At 38.6% G+C, this 12,068-nt stretch overlaps 1 protein-coding gene and 1 pseudogene across 2 annotated transcripts in view; both read right to left on the bottom strand.

The window, feature by feature from the left end:
* The window catches only part of LOC103728011, a 2,591-nt pseudogene extending 1,726 nt beyond the window's left edge, over positions 1-865 (bottom strand).
* The window catches only part of Ralgps2 (Ral GEF with PH domain and SH3 binding motif 2), a 199,505-nt gene that overhangs the window by 16,115 nt on the left and 171,322 nt on the right, over positions 1-12,068 (bottom strand). For both annotated transcript variants that reach the window (XM_029560170.1, XM_029560171.1), the window contains one exon: positions 10,243-10,346. In XM_029560170.1, coding sequence (XP_029416030.1) covers positions 10,243-10,346 — 104 coding nt within the window. The remainder of the gene's footprint in view (positions 1-10,242; positions 10,347-12,068) is intronic.

The following is a 12,068-nucleotide window of genomic DNA, read 5'->3' as shown; positions in this document are numbered from 1 at the left end:
TATATATATATATAATCTCTATTTAGACCAGTGAGTGGATCCATCATTAAATGAAGATCCCATATAGGTCCAGCTTTCTCAAATAATGGAACAAACTCACCCTCAAATAGATCTCTGATGATCTTCCCCACAAATAATCTTTGTGCCAACAGAAGGCTCCTGACCTGAATAAACAGAATCTGGAGGTGAATTCCCATACTTCCTCTGTTCAGTGGTGATATCAAGTGTGCAGACTGTTCCCTCCAAGTGTGCCTTAAATTAGCCTCATCTGGTCCTTCACTGGAGTTCACCACTTTGGTCTCTTGTTTTCCTTGGCCTAAAGTCTTCAGGATTCTATCTAAAAAGGCCCTTTTGTTCTGAACTTGAGAGAGGTCATGTCTTTAAGCTGCTAAGTACTGCCAATAAGCCATCTTCACCAAACTCTTTAATGCTTTGATAGCTCTTTCATCTAAATCGCTATGTGAATTTCATGTAGTTTCAGCAACTTTCTGTGGTAAGCCAGCACCAAGCAATGTCTGGAAATTTTCTGAATGGTTAACTGCAGAGGTAGTATCCATGGGCTCTTCAGTACCATTTCCATGAAACATGTAAGCATGTTTCCAGAGACTTCTTTTCTGAGCTGCCATGGAAGGGATTGGATTTCCAGGAATATGTTCTCAGTGCTTCCTGTCCAGTGCCAGTGGAGCTGCAGTAGAATGGCAGCTGAATGAATGAAGCTACCACGGCTGGCAGCACACCCAGTCCTGCCCGGCTTGCCCCTGAGAGTGCTCCTAGTTAGGTTTAAATTACTGCTTTTTATCTTGCTCCTTATGATAGATCTGTTACAGTGATTTAATTCATCTTGGTCTTGATAGGTCATATACATCTAGAAATTTTGCCATTTCTTTTAAAGCTTCCATTTTATTGGAATACAAATTTTTAACTCTGAATTGTCTTGGTGTCTGTTGTAATGTCTCCCTTTCACCTTTAATTTTAATAATTTGAGTCTTCTTTCTTCTGGTTCATTTGGCAAAGGATCTGTCAATCTTGCTTATCTTTTCAAAGAATCAACTCTTTGTTTTACTGATTTTTAAACATTTCTAGTTTGACCCCATGGACAGGTCCCATGTAAGATCAAGATAGACAAAAATCCTGCACAGACATGGGGAAGTAAGTAAAAAACCCCAACCCTATCTGAAAAACCATTGACAACCTACGACTGCTGGGTAGGGGAGATTTAGTCACATTTAAGGGTAAGATTCTTAGCGGGTTGACTAGACTCCAGTGAACCACACCAAAGGGCATATGAGGATCACGGGAGCAAGGGTATTAGTAAGGAAGAAAGGGGGGGAAGTGCAGATAGGGGAGGTGACCTAAATAGCACCAAAATATATTGTATGAAACTGGCAAAAATTCAAGACAAAATTCTATTTCATTAACTTCTGCTTTGATCTTCATTATTGTCTACTGCTTTTGGGGTTTTTTCGTTTGCTTGTTTTTGTTTCTCCAATTCCGTAAGATTCACCATCAGGTTATGCATTTGAGATTTCTCTCTTTAATGTAGACACTTAAGACCTATAAACTGATTTGGCATGTTGTGTTTTAAGTCTAGGAATTTTAAAATTTTTTCTTGATTTCTTCAATGACTCACCATGCAATGATGTATTACTTAACCTCTGTGAGTTTGTATATTTTCTATAGTTTCTCTTGCTGATTTCTAGCTTTATGTCACTGTGGTGAGACAGGATTCAGGACATTGTTTGATTTGCCTATATTGGGTGAGACTTGCTTTGTGTCCTAATATGTCATCTATTTAAAGGTAGAATGGGTAGGGGAGAAGAATGTACATTATTCGGTGTCTGGGTTTTTAGGTCCATTTGATCTATGATGCCATTTAATTCCAATGTTGCTTTATTTACTTTTTGTCTGTGTAATGGTAAGAGTGGGGTACTGAAGTCACCTACTTACTTAGGGTTAGTCTGTGATTTCAAATCCAGTAGTATTTGCTGTATGAAATTGGATGAGCCTGTGCTTGGTGCATGTATATTAATAATTGTAATTTCCTCTACATGGACTGTTCCCTTGATCAGTATCAGGTGCCCTCTTTATCTCTTCTGGCTAGGTTTGAAGTCTGTTTTGTCAGACATCAGAATAGCAATGTCTTGTTTCCTGGTTCCATCTGCTTGGAATACTTTTGTCCATCTTTTCACCTAAGATAGTGGTTTGTCTTTGATGACAAGATGTGTTTCTTGGTGGCTAGAGAGAGGGCTCAGTGGTTAAAAGCACTGACTGCTCTTGCAGAGGACCCAGGTTCAATTCCCAGCACCCACATGGAGGCTAACAACCGCCTGAAACTTCAGTTCCAGGGAATTCGATGACCTCTTCTGACCTCCATAGGCACTGCATGACATGGGTGCACCTACCTACATCCAGGTATACTCATACACATATAGTAAACATAAATATTTTTTAAAAAGAAGTGTTTCTTGGAGGCAGCAAAAACAGGGATTCTGTTTTCTTATCCAACCTGCTAGTCTGCATCTTTTGATGGGGGGAGTTGAGACCATCAATATAGTCAGTTATTGAAAGATGTATATTGCTCCCTGTCGTTATCTTGTATGATGGCCATGACTTATGCAGGTTTGTTTGGTACCAAAGCTAGCACAAAATTTTCTTCATCATTTCAAAAATTTGTTCTTACTGTAGAGCTTAGCAACCCAAGCATTTTCTTCTCACTTTCATCTTTTCACTTAAAGGAAAATTGCTAGTATCATTACCCTTGCACTTTGGGGTCACTATAGTAAAACAAGGGTCACTTGAATACAGGCACTGAGATACAGTGGCAGTAGATCTGATAAACAGGGCATTTGCTAAATAAATGACTACTGGGCAGGTAGTGCACATGGCATGGATACACTACACAAAACGATGATTCACACTCTCGACAAGACGGAGAGGGATGGTGCAAGATTTCACTATGTTACTCAGAGTGGCAACCAATTTAAAACTCATTCTGGAATTTTCCAGTTAATGTTTTCAGACTGTACTTGACTGTGAAGCCATTAATAAGTGGGGGACTACTGTACTGCAAAGCTTCTATCAGCATTAACTATTATCTAGCTGGAAAACACATTGCTGGTGCTTCCTACTTCACTTCTTCCCAGAATCCTCTTCCATGATTGGTTTAATTTGAATAGCATATTTTACCTTAGGGAATTAAAACAGAACCACAATAGAACATATACCATTTAAATGGACACATTCAAAGACAATAGTATGAAAATGAGGAAGGAACGTAGATGGAAAAAACTGAACATCTTAAAATGAAAACTGAGGGACAAAAAGAGCCACTTTTAGTTTCTAATAATGTCAAAATATTGAAAACCTTCAACACTGTGAGAAAAAAATATTTACTTTTCTCAAATCCATAGGTCTTGTGTTTATGTAATCAAACGTTTCCAATACTAACTACCTTTTAAAGATCTGAAATACATTGTGATTTGTGACTTTGTTGGCTCTTTAGGAAAAATTAGGATGAAGCACATAAAATAGCTATTTTATATATCCAAAGTGGTTAATACAGACACTTCCTATGCCTCATCAAATAGATGCTTTGGCTAGGAATCTGACATCTGGAGCTATTTATCTGTTATAGAAGTGGAAAATGTCAACTAGTTTACTCAGCATTCAAAGATGTTCTCTGGCTCTTTATGCAATAACCTGTTTCATGCAGGAAGACTCTTTTCAAGATGGAGATGTTTTAGAATGTTATGTCTAATTCTATAAGATAAAAAAACCCAACATAACAAATCACTGGTCTAGTCAAGAGGAAGAACTATTGTTTTTGTGCTTTTAGCTGTGACAGCGCTAGAAAAGGGTCTTAAGTTGGACATTTGTTTGAGAGAGGTAGAATAACAAGCTTCCAGAGCTTGAGTCAGAAAGAAATGAAGTTAGAGCTCTAGGAATTGCGTCAGGGATAATGGTTTTATTAAACATGGTGGGGAAATCTGGTGGTTGGGACCAGCAACTTTCACCCTATAGCTTTTTTTATTACTGAGTGTTTTCAATGAAAAAATATTTTTATAATACTTTTATAACACCAAATAAACAATCAGCTTCAGATTTACTCATAGTTCTGGTTCAACTGATTAGTTTAATAAGTGATCTGATCTAACACACGGCTAGCCTGTTCTGCTCTCCAGGTAATCCTTCCTGACTTGAAGGAACCAGACAGAGGAAGCCATACTTCTGCAGATAAGGTCATTTGGAATGTTCTTATTAAGTCTGCTTTAGTTTAAAATATTTAGCTTTAACTGAACAAATAAATATTTTAAAACATTATGACTCAGGCCATGAATATATTCTCATGGTATTAATTCAGGTTATCATTTTCTAGATACAGTAGGCTGAACTTCTACAAGAAAGGGAAGAGATATCCTGATCGAGTCCAAACGTAAGCTAAACTTTTTCCTATAACCAAAATCAATATATTGAATTTGTGATCTACGAACACAAAGATTAGGGTTTTTTAGTTTGGGCACTACAGACAATTGGAACAGATAATCAATTGTAGGTATTTAGTAGTGGCCCTTCTAGGTACCAGCAGAACCCTTTCCCCAGCAGTGACAATGAGAGTTCTCTAGACATTAGCAAATACCTCTTGGGGGACAAAACTGCTTCCAATTCAGAAACAGTGGCATACAGAAAGAAATTTAATTGCGTGTTGATTCCATGTTGATTGTGCAATATTCTGTGGCCCAGCATTTTATTTAGAATTGACAACAGATGACACTGCTGAGTCACCTGGTAGCAGCTGGAAGAAAATGTCCACTTATTTTCAGCCTATGTGTATAAAAACACATCACAAGAAAAGCAGAAACTTGAGTGGAAAATGAGTTTGCTTAAAATGAAATGAAAACCAAAAATACCACTTGGGTTATGTGACAACAAAACAAGTTCAGGGTGGCTGGGGCTCTGCCCATCTGTCTGTCTTACTCTGAGGTTCTCTGAGAAGATGGGGCAATTAAATTCTTTGACATGCCATCACTGCATCTAACCTAGTTTGTACTTCAGCCATGGCCAAAGGAAGTTAACACACGCACACATGACAAAAGGGAAGAACACCTGTTCTATTTGTAGTTAGTATGATCCCAACAAAAATCTATGGACAAGCTATTAGAGCTAAAGAATTTCAAAAAGGTTGCTGGATATGAGGATCAAATGTGAAAAATGCCATTCTTTAAAGAAATGAGAGGAAACGTTAACAAAAAAGGCAGCAAAACAAATTTACCTAGATACATGCTAATAAAAGATATATACAACCACCAAGGAGAAAATTACAAAATATTATTGAAGGGCACTGAAAGCCCCAAATAAATGGAGAGATGTTTCATATCTTAGATAAAAAGAGTAAGATTTCAAAACTAATCTATAGACAAAGCAATTACAATCAAAGTAACAGTATTTACATGTCAAGTTGATTTTAGAATTCACAGGGAGACAAGATTCAGGAACAGCTAAGATGACTCTGAAAATGTTGTCACTTTACACACTAGCTATATGGTACTGAAGACATTATGACACTGACTCGGTGACAAGTGAATAATTTAGTAGTAATTAGGACCTAAAATGTATGCATGTATGGAAAACTGATGTATGACTACGGCAGCACTGTGTAAGCTAAAGACATGTTGGCCTCACTGCAGAGTTGTGACTCTCTTTTTGGTCTGTAAAAAAACCCAGAATTTTTAAAGAGCACTAAAAAGCTGAAAAAAATTATTGAAAACTGAGTTATGGTTGTGTGGGCATTCCTGCCCTGAGAAACTTCTCAAACCACTTAAGTGGTCGAGCTCATGAAGAATTCTTAAGTGATGGTATAATCTACATCCTGGCCAGTGACTTCCAGGAGACTCAATGCAGGTATTTCTGTACTTCTACTGATTGAAAGCTTCAAAGTCTGGGCAAAGGATTTTGTTTTTCAGGAGTGGGGGAAAAAAAGTCTTGCCTGACCTGGTGGTGTGGGTCTGTAATCCTAGCTACTTGGGAGGTTTAGGCAGGAGGATTTTAAGTTCAAGGCCTATCTGGATTATAAAGTCAGTTCAAGCAACTTACTCTGCTTCAAATAAAAACATTTTTAAAGGGTTGGGAGTTATACCTCAGTGGTAGAGTACTTGCCTAACATGCATGAGGTCCTAGGTTCAATACTTGGTACTGAAAAAAAAGTTGTGCCTTAAAGCCTATGGCCTAGAATTTTTAGCAAAGAGGCCTTTTGAGGAAGTGCATATTCAGTGGAGAGAGTATTATGTACCTCCCCTCAGTTCCCCAAAGATCCCTCCATCTACATTACATGCCAGAGTACATTTTCACTCTGGGCTAAAGTTCACTCAGAACTTCCCTTGTACCAACCATTCTTGTCAACCTCTTTTGAAAGGTTAAAAACAAAATGAAACTGTGCTGAACAGCTCTAGGTGTCAACTTGACACACCTGGGTTGAGGGTGCTTCAGTTGGGGAATTGCCTCCCTTGGGAAACTGCCTCTATTTGACTGGCTTGTGGCCATGTTTGTGGGGACATTCTCTTGATTGTTTAGTGATATGGGAGGGCCCAGCCCTCTTTGGGTGGTGTCACCCCTGGGCAGGTGGTCCAGTATTATGTTAAAAAGCAGGTTGGGCAGGTGCCAGAGGACCAAGCCAGTAAGCAGCATTCCTCCATGCTCTGTGCTTCAGCTCCTGCCTCCAGGTTCCTGCCCTGAGTTCCTACTTTGGGTTCCTTCAGTGATGAACTGTGACCCAGAAGATGTAAGCCAAATAAACTCTTTCTTCCCCAAGTTGGTATTGGTCAGTGTTTTGTCACAGCAATTGAAGGCAAACTAGAACAGAAATTGCTACTAGAGAGTGGGCTATTGTATGACAGACCTGACCCAGTTGTTTCTGGGAGGATTATGGAAGCGTTTTGTACTTGGGTTAGAAAAGCCATTGAGTGCTTAGATTTTGTTGCTGTAGAGCTTGGAGCTTTCAGCCCATTATGCTGAAAGTTGTAGACAATGGAGGCCTGGCTTTTGAAGCTTCAACGGGAAGCAAACAATCAGGGCTGTTTGCATTGAATTAAGAATTTTTGAAAGTGAAACCTTTTGTGCTTTACTGGGATAATTAATTGATGCTAGTTAGCTGGGGCTGAAAATCAGCTGTGTGTAACAAGAGACCAGCATCAAGGCAAAATCTGGGAAGTATTTCCCTAGGGTCAGCATGCCAGAGGGGGCCCAAGCCTCCATCTCAAGCTAGAAGCAGGACTTGTAACGTGTCAGTCTCCTGCATGGCTCTGGTGTTGAAAGTGTGAAGGGGTCAGACAGCAGCTAAGGTTTGGCCAGGAAAGGCCACTGGTGACAGTGCAGCCTCAATTTCAGTGAAGACCCCCAGGGTTAAAGGGGTCATGAGAAGATTTAAGGCTTTGCACCCTGAGGCCAGAAGAGCCCATTGGTGAAGGTGCAGCTTCAGTTTCAGTGGAGACCCCAGTCTTTTGGAGATGCCAGGACCATGGGATGACCACCAAGGGCATCAACAGGCGTGGAATAAAGTTGACATAGGCCTGTGAGACTGTGTGTGCTGTGGACAGCAGAGCCGGAGAAGTGGAGCAGCCAGAACCCTTTGGAGCCCAGAAGATGATAAGTGAATCCCAGAAGTCCAGTCTTGGGCTACTTTGCTGGACTTTGGTTTTGTTTAGGTGTGCCCAATTCTTCCCTTTTGAAATAAGACAATGCTTGTTTTGTGTTTTATAGGCTCCAACAGTTAAAAAGACTTTGAACATTTAAAGTGAATTTTTTAAAGACAGTGTTTGAATTTTTTAAAAAAAATTTATTTTTATTTTATGTGTATGCATGTATTGCCTGCATGCAGGTAAGTGCACCCATGTCATGCAATGCCCATGGAGGACAGAAGAGGCTGTTGGATCCCCTGGAACTGGAGTTACATACAGTTGTTAGCTGCCATGTGGGTGCTGGGATTCAAACCCAGGTCTTCTGCAAGAACAACCAGTGTTCTTAACTGTTGAGCCATCTCTCCAGTCCCAGTGTTTGAATTTTTTAAAGACAGTGGGACTTTTGAGGTTGTACTGTCTTATGTTGTTATATGTTAACATATGTTGGGGACAAGAAATGGGAAGGTTGTGGTTTAACAGGAGCATGTTTGTGTCAAGTTGACAAGGGGTCAATTGTGCTGAATAAGCTTTAGTTGTCAATATGATACACCTAGGTTGAGGGAGCCTCAACTGGGGAATTGCCTCCATTGGACTGGCCTGTGACCATGTCTGTGGGGCATTTTCTTGATTGTTGAGTGATGTGGGAGGGCCCAGCTCTCGTTGGGTGGTGCCACCCCTGGGCAGGTGGTCCTGTATTGTAGAAGAAAGCAGGTTGAGCATGGGCCAGAGGAACAAGCCAGTAAGCAGCGTTCCTCCATGGCCTGTGCTCTTGCCTCCAGGTTCCTGGCCTGAGTTCCTATGTTGGGCTCCCTCATGATGACCTGTGACCCAGGAGATGTAAGCCAAATACACCTTCTTCTTCCCAAGTTGGTATTGGTCAGTGTTTTGTCACAGTAATTGAAGGTAAACTAGAACAGAAATCAACTTAAAGTTGATCAGCATTTTAAATGCAAATGTAGCAACATTCTCACACAATCTATAATTTTAAGTTATTTATTTCAATAGAAGTATTTCAGAAAACTGTTCTTAAATTCACTTTAAGTTAGCTTATGCAAACACACTGAAGATCACATACTCACATTTGCATATTAAAAAGGAACAAAAAAACAGAGAGGAACCAAGTTGCACATCACTCAAGGAGGTCATGGTGCAAGAGAATGCTTCAGAGTACCTCAAGGTAACCGGGGTAAATAATAAAAATGGCTTGTGTTTTCTGCTTTATTAATTGGGTACTTATCCCTACAGGTGTTTGATCTCTTCCTCCCAGGTCTTTCAGTAGGTTGTCAAAGGATGGATGTAAGCAATGAAGGTGTAGAAACACTTGAGACTTTGTTGTATCAGCTATCCTAGCCATACCCACAAATTACTGGACTATACTGCGAGTAGTTCTGTTAGGTGACATCTTCAAGGGACACAGTAGTTGTTACTTGGTATCTAAATTTGACATACTCTGTTAAATATGGCATCTTCTGCTCTTCTATTTATTTCCAAGCAGTAGATGGATTCTTTTAACTCCATTTTGCTAATAACCCTCAAGGACCAGTTAATCCTTTCATTGGGTTTAAAGACCATGCATGTCTACCTGTCTATGCTTTAAAGAGTATGAAAACAGCACTCTGACAAAGATAATCTCCAGGTCATCCAATGTCAGAGGCAAAATATTTCCAAACTTTGTCCCACCAAGAAACCTAGCTTAAGCTTGTTGCTGTTACTTTCTTGTGTATTATTTTCAAGTAAACAATAACCGGTAGGTTAAGTGACTGCTTGCTCATTCTGAGTCTTAAATAAGAAACTGAAATAAATTTCACTTCTGGCCAAAGGGACTGTCATTGGAAGATTTTAGTAGCTTTAATAAAACCTCAACAAATCTTTTTCTTTTAGGGATTTTCCAAAACGTTTTAATCATTAAACCTATGCTCAAAGCAACAAAACAAAAATGTATCCAGCTGGAAGCATGTTCTTTAAGTAACTGAAGAGTGCTTATCAAAAAGCAGAGTGGATTATTTTTAATAAATCTTGGGAAAGAGAAAAGCCAATTAAAAAAAAACCCCTCAAAATCCAAGAGGACTGCAAGAGCCCAGACATGCCTTCATGATCTTCCTTAGACTTTTTGTAAGATTAGACTGGTGAAGAGAGGGACAACATACTCCTGAAGTCAGAGTACTAAAAGGGCAAGTAGTTACTTTCCTAGTTAATGCCCTAGAATTGGATCAATGCCTTATCAATTTGAAGACCACTTTCCCCCTCATTATAGAGATACAGATGAAATGAAATTGCCTTCACTGAGTTGAAGAGTTAGTACGTACACATCTTTCAGTAGAATTCTCAAATACAAAAGTCACTTTAGACACAAGCCATTTTTAGGAAAGCATACCCACAAGATACTTAAATCATTTTGAAAAGGTTCACATGGAAAGTAATTTAACATAAATATGATTTAAAAGCAGTTTTTGTATTTCTGAGGCTTAGGAAAAAAACAGTAGCATAAAACCATATATTCACTAAATTTCAAAGAATTAACACAAAATAGAAAATAAAAACCCCCAAAGGATGCTAAAAAAGTCAAACACACCTCATCACTTTCTGCAGTTCTTCACACAGCAGCAGTTCCAAAGTTGCACCAGTACAGTCAAGTTCAGCTTCATCTTCCAAAAGGGATCCTAGTATTTTAAAAGGCTTTGGGGCAGAGGATTTCGTTTTATTAATCTTCCATTAAGCAACACTGGTACCTCTTGTTGCAGACAATAACAGGGTGGCTTAAAAACTGGTTGGAAATGAATGCACCTCAATAAGCAGGAAAGAAACCAACAGTGGATATATAGTCTTTTAAACCAATAGGCTAAATCTATTAGTTTTGATACCTCATGGTTTTAAATATATAGATTTTACAGATTTAATCTTAGGAAAAGACTTATGCTCAAGTCATTTAGTCAGATAAACGGTAATAGCCCCAAGAGATCAATGGGGCTGTTATCACAGGCCCCCCCCAGTTCAACTAACTAGGCATTCTCAACATTCCCCCCCCCCATTATTTAGTAAGAGCTTCTTGAGCTTCTTTATAAATCTGGAAGAGGAAGAAAAGCCACTTATAAAAACTTTGAAGCTATAAACACCCTAACTCTTGACATGAGGACCCAATACCAAAAGTCTATTTAGAAAGTGGTACAATAGTTGTATGATATAATGTACACAGGAAAAAAACTGTCACTGAAACATGCCTGTATAAAACCTCCTCACTCAAACTGGATCCCCTCTTGTAATGTTTACACAAACAATACAAACTTAAGAAAACAAAACAGAAAGGTATTTGATCAATTTTCTTTTGATCCTTACAGTATAGAACTTTTGTGAAAATACTCTAAAAAATAAGCAGAGCTTGAACAAAGAGGACATGGGAACCCCCAAATAGTACACAGCTATTGTGTAGTTTAGTTACACTTTTAAATAGACTTATGAAAAAATAAGCCTTTATGTTCAAATAAGTAGTTGGGGGAGATGTGCCTAGTACTATATACTAGCACCCTAGGCCACATAATATTCCAACCATTATGCTTATAATTGAACTTCTAATGAGTTCTAGGCTAGGAGAGAGACAAGTAAGCTTCATGTTCAGGGAAAATGAGCCTGTGTGTCACTAGTTTTTAACGGAGGGCAAGCTTAGTGAGAGTCCTCCTCCAATAAACTACCCAAATATTTAATACAGTCTGATGTTTTTTTCGCTTCAGTTATAATCAGAAATCTTGTGAATTATAAATCAAAAACTTACCTATCTAACTCATCTCTCACTTTTCAAATTGCTTCAAGAGAAATCATCCTAAAAAGCAATGACTGATATTTTGAGTAAATGTGAAGATAGAAAAATAGCTTAAGAGTTTGGCAGAGGCCACAATTCTCTGGACTGGTTAACCAAACCTGAACACTTTTATTCTCTACACACATCCATAAATGTTTAGAGCTGAAAATACCAAACACATCTTCCATCTTAGCATTTTCTCTTTGGCAAAACTGTGTGATGCCAGGCTCTGAGTTTCACTTGCATATCTCACAGATACAGCTCACCTACATGTAACATCTTTAGCTTACTTATGACAATAAAAAAATCCATAGGGTTCTCAAGACATTTTTTAAAAAGCACATATACTATTTAAAACACTTCTGAAGAAAAATAAACTAAGAAATTTCTTTAAAAAATGTAAAACAAAAGATGTGCAAGATCTACACTGTAATACTGCTGGCTACACAAATGTCTTTATGTATACCCAACATGGGTTAAGCTTAGATCATTATTTGAAAAACCATTCCATATAGGTAACATTTCCCCCTTTTAGCCCATCACTGAAACCCCAAATAATGTATATCTGTCATATGACAAACATATTTGAATTCTTTAAATTAAAA

This window comes from Nannospalax galili, unplaced genomic scaffold (genome assembly GCF_000622305.1).
Source record: "Nannospalax galili isolate Female #2095 unplaced genomic scaffold, S.galili_v1.0 scaffold429, whole genome shotgun sequence".
NCBI classification, from domain to species: Eukaryota; Metazoa; Chordata; class Mammalia; order Rodentia; family Spalacidae; genus Nannospalax; species Nannospalax galili.
Note: the sequence above shows the minus strand (reverse complement) of the source record. Positions and strands in the feature narration are given on the sequence as shown.